The sequence below is a fragment of the Amblyomma americanum genome, chromosome 6 (assembly GCF_052857255.1).
Source record: "Amblyomma americanum isolate KBUSLIRL-KWMA chromosome 6, ASM5285725v1, whole genome shotgun sequence".
Lineage (NCBI taxonomy): Eukaryota > Metazoa > Arthropoda > Arachnida > Ixodida > Ixodidae > Amblyomma > Amblyomma americanum.
In genome coordinates this window covers 38,212,402-38,229,849 of record NC_135502.1, presented here as the reverse complement: position 1 = coordinate 38,229,849, position 17,448 = coordinate 38,212,402, and the positions used below count along the sequence as shown (strand labels likewise).

General features: G+C 47.5%; 1 protein-coding gene across 2 annotated transcripts in view; it reads right to left on the bottom strand.

The window, feature by feature from the left end:
• Positions 1–5,324: 5,324 nt before the first annotated feature.
• The window catches only part of LOC144136629 (trypsin-1-like), a 53,095-nt gene continuing 40,971 nt past the window's right edge, over positions 5,325–17,448 (bottom strand). Inside the window, exons 2-8 of one of the 2 annotated variants that reach the window (XM_077669129.1) lie at positions 16,299–16,573; positions 13,312–13,482; positions 12,222–12,298; positions 9,958–10,058; positions 8,521–8,789; positions 7,683–7,840; positions 5,325–6,538 (exon numbers count right to left, since the gene is read on the bottom strand). In XM_077669129.1, the coding sequence (XP_077525255.1) occupies positions 6,380–6,538; positions 7,683–7,840; positions 8,521–8,789; positions 9,958–10,058; positions 12,222–12,298; positions 13,312–13,482; positions 16,299–16,572 (1,209 nt within the window). In that variant the 5' untranslated portion in view covers position 16,573 and the 3' untranslated portion in view covers positions 5,325–6,379. The remainder of the gene's footprint in view (positions 6,539–7,682; positions 7,841–8,520; positions 8,790–9,957; positions 10,059–12,221; positions 12,299–13,311; positions 13,483–16,298; positions 16,574–17,448) is intronic. The other variant, XM_077669130.1, reaches the window with a different exon arrangement.

Sequence of the window (17,448 nt, the reverse complement as noted above, 5' to 3'; positions counted from 1 at the left end):
TCCACACTGCGCCGTGTTTGCTCAAATTACAAAGCTGACCCTCTTGTGGAGCAAAATCAACCGCACTGTCTCTCCTACATCCGAGAACGAGTCAAATCAATGAAAGACCACGAGAAGACAGTGACCCTGATGATCGATGAGATCCACATAAAACCATACTTCGACTACAAAGGGGGCACAATAGTAGGATCGTCGGTTCATTCAACGGAACCAGCAACAACAGCCCATGTGTTCATGGTACAATCACTCCTTTCTGCAAACAAGGACGTCATTCACATATTACCTGTGAGCAAACTGAGCGCAGAAATTTTGCACGAGCATGCTAAGAACATAATCATTAATGTTGAGAAAATGGGGCTCAAAATTATCGCTGTGATAACGGACAACAATGCTCTGAACCGCAAGATGATGTCGTTATTTGCTACAAGTCCTCAGGTGAGCATTGTCTATCCCCATCCAGCCGATAACGCTCGCCCTCTTTTCTACGTGGTCGATCCTGTGCATCTCTTGAAGTGCATTAGGAACAATTGGATTAACCAGAAAAACCCTGGAACATGCCTCTATTTCCCTGAAATGGACTTGAGTGGAGCAATGCCCGAAGGGCCTCCTCGTATGAAAGCTGCTTCTTTCGCAGCTGTGCGGCAGCTTTATTCTTCAGAGAAGACGTCGCTTGTGAAGGCTGCTTACAGACTGAACGCAAAAGCCGTGAATCCAACCTCAATGGAGCGGCAAAATGTAAAGCTCGCTCTCGACGTCATTAATCAGTTTGTTTCAAATGCCCTCAGGACACATGGTTCCGCGTTCAAGATTCCTCAAGCTGAGTCGACTGCTCTTTTCATTGACGTTATCCTCACATGGTGGCAAATAGTCAATGTTAAGACCCCTTGCAAAGGCCAGAGGCTAAGGGACAGCATGCAAGACCCTGTAAGGTCTGTTGATGACACACAGTTAGCTTTCCTGAGCGGCGTTGTGGACTGGTTGGACGCTTGGGCAAGAATAAACATCACCAGTGGCTCGCTGACGAAAGAGACTCACAGTGCTTTGCGACTGACATGCTATTCTCTGGTAGAACTCTCGCGCTACTGCTTAGAAGAACTTCACTTCAAGTACGTACTGCTGGGCAAATTTCAGACGGATGCGCTAGAAGACCGGTTCGGCCGTTACCGCCAGCTGGCAGGATCACAGTACCACATTTCCGTGCGTCAGCTCTACGAATGTGAGAAGAAGCTTCGTCTTCAAAAACTTTTGACATTTCCACGCGAGGAAACAGAGTTTGAAGACGTAAGTGAGGATCTTGTCCCATGCAACTTTTCTGTGGCTGTCAGCGACGACGATATTACACACGCCCACTCTGACATGGATGCTATTGTCTACATTGCAGGATACGCTGCTCATGCTGCTTTAAAGAAGCTTTCATGTTCTGCTTGCTTCAGCACATTGGTGATTGAAAATCGAGAGATCGAAGCGGAAAATACTGCCATGATAGCTAACCTGTCGAGAGGAGGGCTGAAGTTTCCCCAGCCATGCACAGTTCACATGGTACTGATGACTAAACTAGTTGCAGAGAAGTTGTCTTTTGGAGCAACCGCGGAAGATTTTCTCTCCTGTAGAAATCAACGTGGTGTCGTGATTTCACAGACGATTTCCCTCCTGGACGAACACGACATTGAGACATGTGAAAATGGCCACACTGCACAAACTCTCCTGCGCTTGGTAGTACGCGTTGCAACCAACGTTGTTCTAAACAACTTTTGCAAACTAAGAAATGATGCCATACAAGACAATGCGCAGCAGAAGGCCGCAGCCCGGAAAGCAGCAACGCTTAAGAAGAAGTAAGTTTTATTCCCAAGCAATAAAAATGCTTTGCGCACACTTCATTGCTGGTGTCTCGTCGTTTTTTATTGTAAGGGTCAGATTAGCTGTACAAATACTCAACAGCGCAACATTATTGTGAGTGTCATTATTGCTGTGTGTGAAAGCTTTAAGCAAAACACAATACAGAATAAAACTAACACAATGCGCAGTAGACGGTGTTTTTTTTTTCAATGTTCACGAACTTCTACTTTAACAACTAGATATACGCATGTGCGGTCTGTGCGGATGGATTTTACCGCACGGCAGACATCATGTACGTGATAGAACCTAATAATTAGATGATTAATTGAAATTAACTAATCAATTTTTTATTATAATGACCAATAATGCGAAATTGGCGGCCGTATGCTAAATTGTTTATTATAAAAAACTGTATTAGCAGCTCGAACTTTCTTGACAATAAGGTGTTCTGCAATAAAAAAAATATATAAAGCAGATAAAATGATAGCCTAAGGCGCGCACAAACTAGCGAATTTCTTTTCTGCAGCAACGACAAAAATGAAAATGAAGGAATCACTTATAAGGCAGCTACGTACGGCAGTACCCGAATAGTGCAGACGGGCGCGGCGCGCTGAAATCGCGGAGCGCGGGGCCTGCACGGTCCCTTGGCGTGACGTCACGCGGCCGGTGGAGAGGCCTTAGCATTGAGAGGGTGTTGGTCACGCGCGGCCGAGGGAAAGCGCCGCGATCTTCACACCTTCTCATTCTAGCCACCCTACCCCGATCCGTCCACACCTTCCTCATGGCGTGGTCCAGGTATCCGCCTTGAGTGAGAGTTGCCAGTTACTGCCCCTTTCCAGTACAGGTTCTTTGCCAGGTTACCTCGTCAGGTTCTTGACTTGAGGAACCAAATTTATTTGACTGTGCATTACTGCTTTCGTCTTTTCCCCAGCTTCTTGCTCTTTTTTTTCATTTTAACGTAACTAGCCGCGCTACGAAGCTCATGTGCACTTCTCTAGCGAATCTTTCGGTTGCCTTCTGAACGCGAGCACTAGCAGGCATGACCGATTTCATATCTGTGGCCGCCGCGGTGGCTCAGTGGTTATGGTGGTCTGCTGCTGACCATAAAGACATGGGTTCGATCCCAGCCGCGGCGGTCACATTTCGATGGAGACGAAATGCTTGACATCCGTGTACTATGCGATGACAGTGCACGGTAAAGAACCCCAGGTGGTCGAAATTCTCCGGAGTCCTTCAAGCCTGAGTCGCTTTGGGACGTTAAACACAAATCAAACCAAATTTCACAAGTTTCCCATGTTCGTGAATGTCCCATGTTTTAAATTTTGCCGTTCATGTACCATGAGGGTGTGCTGAATAAAGTTCAGCGGGCTTGGCCACACCATTGTAAACATATCTACAAAACTGGCAACAAAGTTTGCTTGTGACGATGACGAGTTTTCTTGTGTGTCCGCAAGTACAGTAATGACCGTTATAGGGCAGGTTTTGCTAAGGCGCAAATCTTATTTTTTTGTGTAAATATATGAATCATATCAAAGTACATATAGGCGTCCGACCTTCCGCGTACACTGAACACATGTAGTGAAGCGGCAACGACGAATACGCCGCCATATTACCTTACCCTATCCGTCGTTAGGTCGTCACGCTATTCCACCGGTTTGGGTCACCGTCGCCTGCTCGCCCATGTCGTCTATTCTTCCCTGTCCTACATTTTTGTTGAGCTATCTGGAAGACAAAGACCCAAGTGGCGTGTGCATTCTGCGCATGCGCACTGGCGAGCATGAAAATCGACTTGCGCCAGAATGAAATGTCGCATGGCTCCCAAACTTGATGGAAGTAATCAGGCACGAGAGAAAAACCTACGACATGTTTCGTTAGAATATGATAACCCCGGGATGGTGCCCTTAAGCTCTTAACGCGAGAGCGCTAAGGATTCCATAAGATGTGAACCTTTTTTCGAGTTGGCAAGTGTTAATATAAGACCTAGCGCTACAAGATCGATTCTCTCATCGTGATATCAGATGACCGTGAAACTGTGGCACTTTATCTGCAACTTCAGCCGAACGGTAAGCGCATACCGTGCAGAAAACCTTTGCATCAGTTATCGCTCGCTATAACATTTAAGCCAAAGTAGGAAACAAAATGCTCCTTACTGGCCTAACAAAGCCGCCAGCTGTAATTTATTTCATTTACTCTGCCAAAGTTTTTAGGAACATCTGTGGATCTTTATTAATTCTTCAAGTTATTGCTGCTAGCTTCAGGTGAAGTTATCGGTGAGCTAATGCCCTTGGAATATTGCTCGGCCATTGAGCTTACTCGGTAGTTAACACGATGCCACTCTGTTATAAATTTATAATGCAAGGCGCAAAAAGTACCGCTTTAATGCCTGAGCGTTTCTTTTTTTTTTGTTGTTGTCTACAAGGAGCTTGAAGAGCAGCAGGAAAATGCTGACCACGAAGAATTTTATTCTTCACGCTAGTGAAAAAAAAAAAAAGTTTAGGGACGATCAATTGGATTTATGCGGAGAAAATGGCACATTCTTTCCCTCGCCAGTCAATTCCGGTTCTTACGTTATTATAATCCTATTCTCATTCTATTCGTAATCGCTTATTTCATTCATTTTTGATGAGTCATTCTTAGTACGGCGTATCCCTCTCTCCTACAAGTGGAGAGGGTGATTTCACTCTCTTCACTTGCCAACCGCGCCAGTGGAGGCTTCACACGCCGGGCAGTTTCCACCTTCATGGCACTTTTAATGCTATCGCGTAATTAAAACAAATTTATTTACAGCGAGGAAACACACTTCGCACATTCTTTTCAATGAAAATGTGCCGATTGCCCACGATGTTGGCGCATGAGGTCGAATCGGGCAGCTCACCCGGTGACACAGTAGGCAAGAAATCGCGCTGAAGGTGTCGACAGAAATCTGCGCGGTAAACGAAAACAAGGCGCGGCTACTGGCATCCTTAAATTTCCTGTCGCAATCATGAGAAAGATTTGTACAATGACATCTGATGAGAGGCTATGCGTTACCCATCGTTCTTTGGCACGTCTGCATAAAGGTTGCCGACCTGAATGACCTCGTGTAAATTAGACGCTTTAACAGGAAGAAAAGCAGAGCCTTTTTTGAAAGTACCTGCACTGCAGTATACGAAGCAGCAGGTATCGTACGAATCTGCTAATACTTTCCGTGTACAGGGGCTTATGGTTGTTATTTGCACCTGGTGAGTGAAGTCTTGTTGCACTACAGGTACAGTTAGCAGAATGCAGCTACGTTTCTCATTTTGTCTATCCTCTTCGAAACCCCCAGGTAAGTCTGCCAGATTTTTGCGCGTGGTGAGCTAGAAAGCAAGCAAAGCAATGTTACTTTATATTACTTTTGGAACTCTCTGATAAAGCACAGCTCCTGTAATAAAAAAAATAAAGACTGAAAACTGATAGTACTCTGGAAGATTTCTTGCGTTCACAATACGCATGTCAGCCGTACAGAATGATGAAGTGTCAGGCAAAATTTTGGATTGGTTTGATATTGTTGGACGTTGCCCCGTTTATATTTGTGATCACCTGCACGCTGCTTCGGAAGCTTAAAACGTGAAGTAGAGGCTAATAATTTGAACATGCTGGCTGGCCTAGAGCAGAGTCGCAACATTACCAAGCGTGCCAGAAATTCATGTTTCGGTTTGTGACTGTGTAGCCAGACCGCGACAGCTGTAACTCGAAATGTGTGCAATGCGAGGTCAATTTTCTATCGAACTGTTGAACACAGAACAGTGTTGCGCCAACAGCACTGCCTTCGTTCTCAGCGTCGCTGCCATTTGTCGCGACGTAAGTCGCACCCGCAACACTGTTCCTTTGAGGTCCCGTATTTACACACAAAAATAAACAAGAAACACAAACGAAGGACAACAAAAACACGTTAATTTCTTCACTTACGTTGGGCAGTGCATTCGCGTTGCACAGAACATCAGACAATTTCTGTTGGCGAAAGCAGCACCCTGGTAAGTCAAGCATTGCAAAAAAAAAAAAAAAACAGTCCTGCCTCATATTTCTACAAATGTACAGGAACAGGGTGGCACTGCGCGTGCATTGTCCTTGGTAGGCTCTATCCCTGCCACACTGTCGTTCAGGCGACGCACGAGAGCGTAATTGGAAAAAAAGTGCTGTACACCTAAAAACGGCGAGTGATTTTTACACATCCGCAGCTGGCAGGAAGAACCACAGGATTGCGGTGTCCTTGGCAAAGGCTGCCGCGCAGTAAACTCGTCCTTGTGCTGTTTTGCTGTGCCTTCGTTGCCACTCTTCACTGGGGCTTGTTTCAGGCGTCACTGGTCACGTATTGTCCGCTGCATACGCGCAAACGACGACATCTGGTTGCACACTGTTCGTATCGCTGCTTGTGACTGCGATAATCTGGGTCCCGACTCAAACGTCATTCACGTCATCACAGTCACGCAACAGTCTCACGCTGCACAAGATCCCGACACGTCACTGGTCCGCCGCAGCCGTGACGATGAACACCTGAGACGCCCTCGTGCGGAAGACACGTTCAGTTGTTGACGTAGATGTCTACCCAGTCGACGTACTCCGAGACTCGCGTGTACACTCCCGGCAATGAAGGTAGCGCGCACTGAACTCCCCACGAGACAAGACCGATGAGGTAGAAGCGGTCGTCTTTCTTGAATGTCAGCGGGCCACCCGAGTCTCCCTGTAAAGGTAGCACATGCGTGAATTGAGAAAAATACTATCGGTAGCGGCCTCCATTACTGTGCCATTTATTGATCGCCTCTAACGCACGCTCAGTCATCACAACGAAGTCGGCGACTTCGGGTACTCTAACCGTATTGGCGTCGTGTACTTAACTTACCGGAATTGGAATTGCATGCTGGTCATACACGTAATGCTTTCAAATGTGAAAAAAAGTTTCCTCTATGATGACCAGTTGACAAGACTATCAAGAATAAGTCATCGATTTCATCTCTGTGACGACGCAAAAACTTCCCACAGCACAACGGCGTGGTGGAAATATGCTCGGAATTGTTTTTCAGCGCCCAAAAAACAGTAAACCGCTGCTATCACGCAGGCAAGGTCGCGGAGGTATACCCCATCCCCGTAGTCTCCAAGGAAACGCCCGCACCGCGGTGCGCCAGTCGGCAGAAAATGGCCGCCGAAGGGTACAGCTCTCTTCTCGTCTATCGGCACGGTTGAGCGGCTGAATACGATATACTGGATGGAACAGCGCAACCGGGTGAAATACAAAGAACAGGGAAACAACACAGACGAGCCCTGTTTCCTTGTTCTTTGTGTCTCTCGTCTGGTTGCGGTGTTCCACCCAATATGCACCTATACTAACTCGTCCATGTTTCCATCCTGCTATTATAGGGTACGATATGAAGTTCCAGTGCCCCTCATTGTAGTTGCGGGCGGCAAAAAATAGAAGTGTCAAAAAAATGCTTTGGCATTTCTCGCCCGCTTCGGTCGGCAGACCTGACGCGGAAATCATAGGCCGGAAGTGAGACATCACGTGACTTCCGGTTCGCGGTTCCAAACAGGCCCGTGGTCTGTCGTCTGGATACACCTTAACGTGCGAGTGCGCACAATGGCAACATTGGGCTCGCGCTAACCACAGGCTGACAAAAAAATGATCCACGCAAAGCGTTAGCGGAAACTCGAACACCAATCTGCCCTGCAGCGAAGCCCATGGTGTAGGAATCCGGCTTCCCACACTATATGCCTTCGTAGATCGTTACCCCGGTGCCAGAACTTTCGCGCAGCTGAGTTTGCAGAACGGCGCGCATGTCGCCGCACACTATGCTCGTATTCCGATACTTGTAACCTTGCCAGCCACGTACCTGGCACGAATCTCTGCCGCCCTCCTGGTAACCCGCGCACAGCATGGTGTCGTAAATTTGCTCCTTGCGCCCCTTGTCCTTGAACCACGTCCTGCACTTCTCGTTCTCCAGCACTTCCACGCTGACCTTCTGCAGGACGTTGGGTATGTAGGACTGCCCTGCGAAACGCCAAGCGAAGAAGACACACGAGTGTTTGTTCGCAAGTCTCGACCAGAGCAGCACCTCTGACGTGTATTTTCTGCTTGGAAAGGACCAGCACGGACCAACTCTTGAGATATCTGCCGCGTGTGCGCCTCCATGTGATGGTGCTCTAATGTCATTGTTCTGGGTCCTTTTTCTAATAGGGAAGAAAATCTGTGGCACGTATATGTCTCCTTATTGTTGTAAAGCGTTAATAGTTACTTAAAAAGTTAGGAAGGTCGCGGACAACGAGTCTTTCAGAACATAGAGAAGGGAACCCAGCTTATGAAACTTGGTTTGTATTGAGGGATGTATACAGTTAAGTACACAAGGGCCCTTGTAACCGCGCATGACCTGTCAAATATTGCATGCCAGAATAGCTTTACTAGCAGGGATAACGGAAGGGTTTAATGAAAACTTATGAACTAAAAAAAAACAAATGCAGTTCCCGCCGTAAAACCAGGTAAATCACTCTAGCTAAGCAAAATTTAGGCTTATTCATGTTGGCCAGTGGCGAAAGCATATTGGTTGAAATCTAGCTGAGATTAAGGCAGTCCCCGGTGAAATCCGTGACTGCACGAACCGTACACTTGTCCATGGCGCTCTTTAGTCAAGCTTCCTTTGCGCCATTAAAAAGCAGATCATCATCATCACGTACCGTACTTGAGACGGCCCCAGCCGGAGACGGTGGCGAAGCCGCCCGTGAAGTTCTCCCCTTTCTGGGGCAGGCAGATAGGGATGATGTGCTCGCGGAAGACCACCGGGTGCGACAGCTCCAGCAGCGCGATGTCGTTCTTGAAGTTTCGCCGGTCGAAACCCTCGTTGACGATCTTGCGTCGCACCGTGTACTCCTCGTGAGGGAAGCGCTCCGTCGTGTCCCGGATGGTGTGCTCGCCCAGCCGGACCCGCAGGTTTGACGCGGGAGTCCTGCGGAAGCGCGAGTAAAGCACTGAAGAGTAAAGCACTGAACCGGAATAAGCTAACCGGCGGACTCCTAGACCGACCAAAGAGCTCTGACTGGAGGTATAGTTGCGACGTTATGAATGCGCGTTGTGACCACGTGACCTCCAGCTACGGCGTCGTTTGTGACAGCACAGCGTTTTCCGTAACCCTTCCCCATCTCCAATGCAAACACAAAAAAAAAAAACTCAGAACAGAGCTAGCAATATAGAAAAGGCGTGCACAACCGGAAGTAGTAGTAGTAGTAGTAGAAAACATTTATTCCAAAAAGGTAGGATAGAGAGGCGAAAATACAGATTTTGGGTGGAGTCCTTATTTCAGGACCCCAATGTCCACCGCAGTTGCTCTTGCTTGGGATATCAGCTTTCGCTGCGTCGCCAAGTCAGAGCTGAGCAGGGCAGACTCCCACTGTTCCTCGGAGTGATGTTTGTCTAGTAAAGCAGAAATTTGGGCAAGTTGGTACGTATCCATTTTGAAACAGCGCAACAAAGACGGGACGTGGAAACTGAGGTGTAAAGACAAACATGCGCTGACTATTTTGTGTGTTTTTTTTCAATAAACCCAGTTGTTAGTCAGCGCATGTTTGTCTTTACACCTCAGTTTCCACGTCCCGTCTTTGTTGCGCTGTTTCAAAATGGATGTTTGTCTAGTTCGGGGGGCTTGGGACCGGAGCGGCCCCATGTTACATGATATGTTGTTGGAGTTCCGCCACACCAGGGGCAGATTCTGTTATATCTGTCGGGGAAGATGATGTGGTACTTGTGCAGGTTAGGAAAGGTGTTCGTCTGTAGTTGTCGCCATTCCCTCGCCTCTGCCGCCGTTAGCTTACTGTGCGGTGGGGGATAGACTTGCCTTTGTGTTCGGAGAAGGAGGAGCGACTAACCTCCCCGACCTCACCCCTCTACGCACTGCACAACCGGAAAGTCCGCGCCGAATTTGCGTTCTAGCGCCCGAAAGAGTAGTGTTTTCAGTTGGTATACTCGACTTTATGTCGCAATATTCGACGGAATCACGCTACTCCATTACTTGTTGCCGGGATAGGCGATGGGGCACCGTAGTGTGGAGACACAGTGCAAGTCAATAGAAAATGTGACGGCGTTCCTAGAGTAGCAACACGCACGTGTACCACGCTTACCTGTCGACGCAGTGAGCCGCGGTGAGCACCCAGCGCTCATGCACCAGCGCCCCTCCGCACGAGATCTTCTGCGACAGGAAGCTTCTCTTCACAACGGCCGCCTGGAAGGGAGTTCAGTGAAAATTAGAATTAGGTATGAATGCCCAGCTGTGGTCGCCGCTGGAGAACGGAAACCCGGAGAGCCACGCGTAACGTGATGAGATACGCTATAATGTTATATAAGTCTTGAATGTCAGGGAAAGGTTTGTAGCGTGCGAACTAAGCAGCAGTGAAAGAAGACTGCGTCCCGTTAGTTTAGCCCTCTTGTTCCTCTAACAATACTCACAGAACGCTAGAACGCTGTACTGGCATGCAACTTATACCTAGACAGTTGTATGATCTAAAGTATTAGCTGCTAAAATCAAATATCTCATCATACAGAAAGAACGTAAAACGGAGCTGAGCGTTTTTATTCCGACCATTCATTACAAGAGCGTTTAACTTAGCTACTGAATACTCATCCTCATGTCAAAGGTTGCTCCGAAGCAAGTTGAACTGACTTCAGCTGAAGAGCAGTGGACAGGTTGTCAGTAATTTCATTTTTTTTTTTCAAACTCCAAGACGTACATTTAAGCCTCAAGTGCCTGGTAGCTACAACTGCTCCTGTGCGCTACGACAGCTCGATAAAGCTCGACGAAGCTTTACTGTATAATGCTCCGTTAGTTTCCATTCCCGTGAAGCACTACGTTCGAAATATCGAAGAGACATTGTTCACACGTGCTTCACCTCCCTCCTAAAACAGTACATTTATAGCAGCTTGCAGTACGTATAGGTACGAGTATTTCAACTACCGGTTCTCTTCAGGCTGTCTTCTGCGTGCCAGTTTTACATCAGTTGTTTGGAACGTGTAGGAATTAATTATAATATAAGAGTCGACCTCATCAAAAGCGAAGCCAATAATCCTATATTCATCGATGTCTTATTCACAAAGGTCCTCATCAATTCAACAGTATGATGCCGTTACTGCGCCATTACCAGATGACGGCGAGTTACAATGAGGGAAGCCGCGGTCACCAGACCAGTGACCCCGTTATCCGTGCTCTCGGTGCGGGCCCGGTAAGATGCGATATTACAATAGCAAACGGGAAACTAGGCGTAGGTTTTTCTTGTGTGACTGGAAATCGCTTGCGTGCGAGCTTCTTTGCGCACGAAGCAATCGTGTCTTTCAGGCGTCATCTGTTCCTTCTCTCAATTCCTCCTCTGGCTTTGCCTACTTTTTCTTTTTTTGCCTTCTTGTGATTCATATCACCTTGCCGTATACTCCTTGCATACCACTGAGAAAATCTCGTCGAACAGTTTTTGTTAATTCATCTCTTTTCCCCGACGTCAAGCTGGCTTCACAAAATGCGCTGGTGCGACGCACGGAAGTTGCCCCGCTTTGTGGGTGCAGGAGCGCCAGAATGGCAAGCGAAGAGACGCATTCACTGTTCAATTTTCTATTTAAACAATATTCTCTTTTATAGTCACTAGACTACGCTAGGTGCCACTGATGAGTGGACCAGATAGAGCGTTGGACTGTTAACTTGACCACTGTTCGACTTCGCTTCTCATGGTTTGCGCGCCTGATTCTGCTGGAACACTCGCGGCAGTTACCGCATTGCATTGCCGCGCAAAGGCAAAACCACCCTACGTCAACAACCTGCTCTTTTGACCGAGTATGGTGCACATGAAAAAGCGAAACGTGTGTGTGTGCATGTGCTTCGGTATGAAAGGCTCACGCTGGCAGGAACGTCGGTAGCCTATGTTGTAGTGACCGCTACCGCAAAAACAGAAACGACAAACAAAAGTGGAGAAAGGAATATGTAAACAAATTACGTCAGCATGTGTTATACGAAGCTTATAATAATGAAACTAAAACGTTCAGGGACATGCAAGTCAAGAATAGACGTAAACGTATTACGTAGCCAGTAAGCGTGATCGCAACGCGTAGACGCAGCAACTTAGATATTACGTTCCAGTTAACAGTTCTTCAGAGAGCACGCAAGAACTTTCACTTTTCACTTCAGATTGACACTACTATATCAGTGTGTCTGAAAAAGCTTATTCCACAAACTCTGCACATGTGAGAGCCATGGCATAATAACAAACAGCTTTAACCCGACATGCTGAGGCCTTTGCCGAGTGTTATTCCAGCCGAATGTTATTTGGGCCAGTATGAAATGAGGGCTTAGGAGGCGAATCAGGAGCCGAAGCGAGGGAGGGTAGCACATGAAACCATCTCTTACCTGCCATGGCTGCTGACCAAACTTAGCGCTTTCGCCACCAACCACTTTGGAATTGCGCAGATAGGTTTTGCCGCACACTGCAACGAAGTTGTAATGCGATAAACAAACACAAAAGAACGAAAGCACAGGCAACGACCACAGAAGATAACAGATTAATCGCGTCATAACGACGCTTGTGAAGGAGGCTTTAGTGCTAAACTTCCAATCTGTGGTGTCCTGCGCATTGTAGCTTGGATTACATTTCGTTCGGAGGCATAAGCGAAATAAGCGCTTATTTGTTTCACACTGAAAGCTACGTTCTTTTTTTTGCAAAATACAGATGCTAAGTAACTCGATTTACATACTGAATAGTTTTCTTTCTAGGGACATAGTTCACGCACATAGATGGTGCACTGAACTGGACGTCAGTGGTTATTCATCTGCCAGGCATGAAGCATGGAATACATATTTGTAAGGCGAGGACTTGGGAGTTTTACAGACACAGATACGTCATGTAATGTGTTAGTCACTCGAATGCATTCTATTATGGCACCGGTAAAGAAACAGCCAGTGGTAAAAGAAAGACGAAGCGATTGTGTACACATACTCTCCGTTGGCACATAAGTACAGTAGCTGTGCTGCATATAAGTGCATGGTCCCTGCAAAAGTTTTCTTTCATGCCTCTGCGCAGTGAACTCGATCGCAGAGGTGCTTTGTTTTGCCTTCACCAGCATTCCATTTAATCATTTTCAGGCTTTAAGAAACTTTACAGCGCAAGGACAGAAAAGAACAGAAGTAGCACAAAGACAAAAAACTGGACCTTAACTTCCAACTTTTCTCAAAGTTCAAAATTGGCTTGCATGATGTTCTAAACAAAATATTTATCCCGGCATCACGGAAGCTATTGTCATCTTCAAGAAAAGTGCGTAATGCAATCGCTTAACTTGTTATTCTGTGCAAACTGTTTATCCTGCTCCCAACACACCTGTCTTAGCGCGGTCAAATTTCTTGCGGTGTGAACCGGCTAACCGAAGCGAAAAATTTGTTCGGTACTTAAGCCGAGAAAGAGAATACAATCGGCAGTGCGCAAAGGCAGCCCCGCAATTCTTACGTGCGTCCTTGACCATGCCAGCCTTGGAAGGCTCGGCGTTCCTTGGCACGCAGCAGCTCCAGATGACTCCTCCGTTGCACAGATCCACGGGCCTCTTGCCTTGGATCCAGCAGCTGATGCCCAGACCGCACGAGTAGGCGTTGCCGCGGTAGAAGCACTTCTGCGGGAACGCTGCACGGGGCGCAGTCCAGGCGAGAGGTAAAAGGGAAATAGGATAAAAAGGGGGAGAAAAATGGGGCGAAGATGTAGCCGGACGGTTTACGAAGTACTCGCTGTTTGTGTCGACACAGGATGCAGTCAAGACAAGTAACTCATTCGATACCCTTAGCGTACTATCTCCCCTTTATATACCAAACTAAGCCGATACACTGCGAGCCAGGCACATTTGAAGCATCGCTTTTACACGCTTCAATACCCTGATGCGCATGCGCATTGCTCTCATGAAGTAGCGATGACGGCCATGTTAAAAAACGTCGTGTTAAAAATGACTATCTCACTCGCTTGCTGCCGCTATTATCCTCTGCTGTATCCCAACGCATCTTTTTTTTTTTTACTAAATACTCTTTTGGTACTTCTTTCAAGCATCAAACGTCTGTATGGAAACACTGGAATGCGCAAGGAAGAAGGAAAGCGACAGAAAGCAAGGTAGTAATCACTTCAACGTATGGACGGTGTGACCTTGCCTGGGACTATAGGCAACGTATGGTGAAGTTTACATGTTGATCGCCGCGCCATAACACTCAGCCTAGCACTTTAGGTGCACCCGCAGAGCTTTTCCGCGCTAGCTGTCGAAGCCACACCAGGCGTGCGTCGGCTAACTGGGCTACGTCCAGAGCACCTAGGAAAAGGAATGTTATCAGCAAAATGCGCGCCTGTAATCGTTCAGAGAGTGGTGCCGCGTTTGTCGCGGCCAAAGCGCCCGACAACAATAGTTTCTAGGCGCGATATGGAACAACTGCAGCGCTGCCTAGGCACTGCAGGTGCGCTTTTATTTTGTAGAATGCAGGCATTAGAACCACCACTCTGGGCCCGCGAGATTCACTACTATAGTTCACTACTATATTTTCCAGTCGCGAGACGCGTTCCAGAAGATACCTAGCCGGCAATACACGATGCAGCTGATGACGGATACAACTCAAGAAAGCAGCGGCAAATGTCCCTCAATGGCAAATAATGTTTGTCATGACGTCGGGGTTAATCCTCTTGCAGCGTACCACCATCTCCAATGTCGCACTAGCAAGTGCAAGGAATTAACCGCGACGTCATGACACTCAGACGACGCTATTGGCTGGAGGATGTGCCTATGAGGGATATTTGCCGCTGTTTTCTTGAGCTGTGTCCGACTACAGTTGCCTGAAAAGATCTTTATCTGTCGAGATCAGTATCAGTGCAGTACTTAAGTACAGCTGCAAGACAAGCAGTCCAGAATCACTAATAGGGTTAAAATCGTTTGTCTTTAAGAAGATATACCCAGAACTCATAGTGCTCTCTTGAAGGGTCACGGCATTCTAATCTGGTTTCGCATTCAACCATACGTTAATTATCAGTTATGGTGTGTCAGGCATGCGCGTACCGATCGTATTTCAAATTATGTGTTCGTCTAGGCTACTAAACCATACAGCGTTTACTGAGGGGCAAAAAGAAAAGGCAGTGTTTCTATTCGGCCACGGATTTCGATGAAACCTCATTGCTTTGAGCAAGGGTTTCGATTCTTCATGGCTATCGGCCACATGGCGCAAGTTCTGATAACACCCTTTATAACTGTACTGTGTGTCACTAAAACCTTGCAGCATTGTTGAAGGTACAGCTTCCTTCATTCCTTCAGTATTTGGTACGCAGACAGCGTTTATTTAGTCTTTTCCATCCATATCTCCATACGCCACGAGCAGATGACAAACAGACGACGAAACGCGGAAGAACACGTTTAATGCACTCTCATGATTGGCCGAGGAGGACTCTATAGCTTTCATAGTACTGGAAGAAACTTATGAGATGGAGTATATATTATGCTGCGGAATGACACTTGCACTTTGGTCCATCACTTTTCCTACCTCCGTCCGTCCATCCGTCCGGGAAAAGACAAAGGCCCATCTCCTTCACTTTCCTGCTTAGCCTCAGCTTCAGATGCACAGAAAGTTTACCGCGAGTATAGTGACGTCCCGTTAATGCTGTCTTCTCCCCGACGCAGCCATATTGTTTCGGAAGGTCTCCTGAGCTCGCCAATCCACCGAACCCTCGGCCTGTCCTCGATTCCGTTTTCCTTCGCTTGGTATCCACTCTGAAATTCTAAACTTGACTACCGGTTGACAGCGCTGCGCATTACATTTGTCCTGCCCATGTCCCCTTATTTCTTTTTTATTTCAGATAAAATTCATCTACTCGAGCTTGCTCTTACATCCAAGCTGCACTCTTTCTTTCTCTTAACATTACTCCTATCACTTTCATCTCCATCGCTCGCTGCACTGTTCTCGGCTTCGCTTCTAGCCTTCTTGTGAGCCTTCAAGTTGCAGCTCCGTGGGTGAACACTAGCAAAATTCATCGGCTATATACTTCCTGCTCGGGATTGGTAAGTCGCTCTTCGCTACTTCAAAGTGGCAATCCAAAGTGCGCTGCCCTCGAACCTATTCGCCCATTATTTTCTCTTTCATAATCTAAATCTACGGTGATCACTTGGCTCGGATAAATGTACTATCGCGCTTGATATGACTTGCAACTTTGACTTGCAGCTTTAACGCTCTGAATACTTCCTAAGGACATGCGGTGAGCACATGCAATACTGTAGCTCTCCGATTTGCTGGAACCAGCTGTGGCTAGTTTTGACAGGTTTTGGTGAGAGTATGGAGAACTGGGGAATATGCGTGCAGGAATATAGTTGTGCATGCTATACACACGCGGCTATCACACACGTGCACGCCTCGATGGGAGCCCTGCAGGTGCATGCTTCAGTGGGGCGCATGCGCACGTACATCTGGGCAGGAGAAACTCACACAAGATATATCGCGCCACGTTGATGATATTGGTAAGGGTTTGGACATCGAGCGCCTTGCCGCGTCCCTCTGGCGCCACGGGGTAGGGGGAGGTCCAGGGATTGTCGAGGGTTGGCTGCCAGGCGCTGTTACCTTGGCGCAGGAGGCCGCCGCCGCCGCCATGGCCGTCCGGCAGGCCCCCCGCGTGCGCCGCGGCGCCCAGGCAGCAGAGCGTCACCAGCACCGCTGCCACCGCCGCCAGTGACGTCACGGCCGTCCAGCGCCCCGGGCACATGCTGCGCAGAGGAGTGCAGAAAGAAATGTTAGATAAATAAAGTCACTGCGGTGACTGCTTGGGCACTGACGTCCTCAAGGGCGAACCAGTATCATACCCGTACCAAAAAATATATATTTTTTACATTTGAACAACATTCCCAAGATATTGTGATAATTAGCACTGTTTATACTGAGGTAAAAATTTTGACTGCCTTGCAAGCGTTATCGTCATGGTGACTTTCGTAAATGTTGACGCGTAGCACCAACTCCGAAAATAGTGCCACTAGCATTTACTGCCATTTCTTGTAAGCACAACAGGTAGAAGAAAAAGAAGAATATAACTTCGATGGGCTTTGGTGATGAAAAATAAGGTGTACAAGTAGTAGACAGAGAGAAAAAAGAAAGTTAGCCTTGATAGAATGCATGGGTTTCTATAGAGAAACATGTGGTAGCACTGGGACTAAAGACCCTCAAACTCGAGGGTCCCAGGGTCTCGAGCTCGGCCATGCTTAGCACTGCGATAAGGAGGAACCTATAGGCAAAGAGGAAACGTCGTACGAGCAATTTTAAAGCGAAGGCATTTAATGGCTCATGCTCGCGTCCATCCATCCGTCTGTTACGCTCTTCAACTCGATAAGAAGAGGAGATTCGAACCACCATACTTCCGTTGCTTAGCCGAGCGTGCTAACGACTACGCTACTTCCTGCCAACGCATGTGTAGTTCTCCTTGTCTAGGACGCTGGAGAGTGTTTGCAGAAAGGCGTCGAATCAGACGGATGCTCCCAAACGCCCTCCAGTGTCTCCAGCATTTAAGATTCACGAACAATTGTGCACTTAATTAACACCTTAACCACACATCAGTGACACGCACGAGCAGCAGCACCGCGCTAAGGGC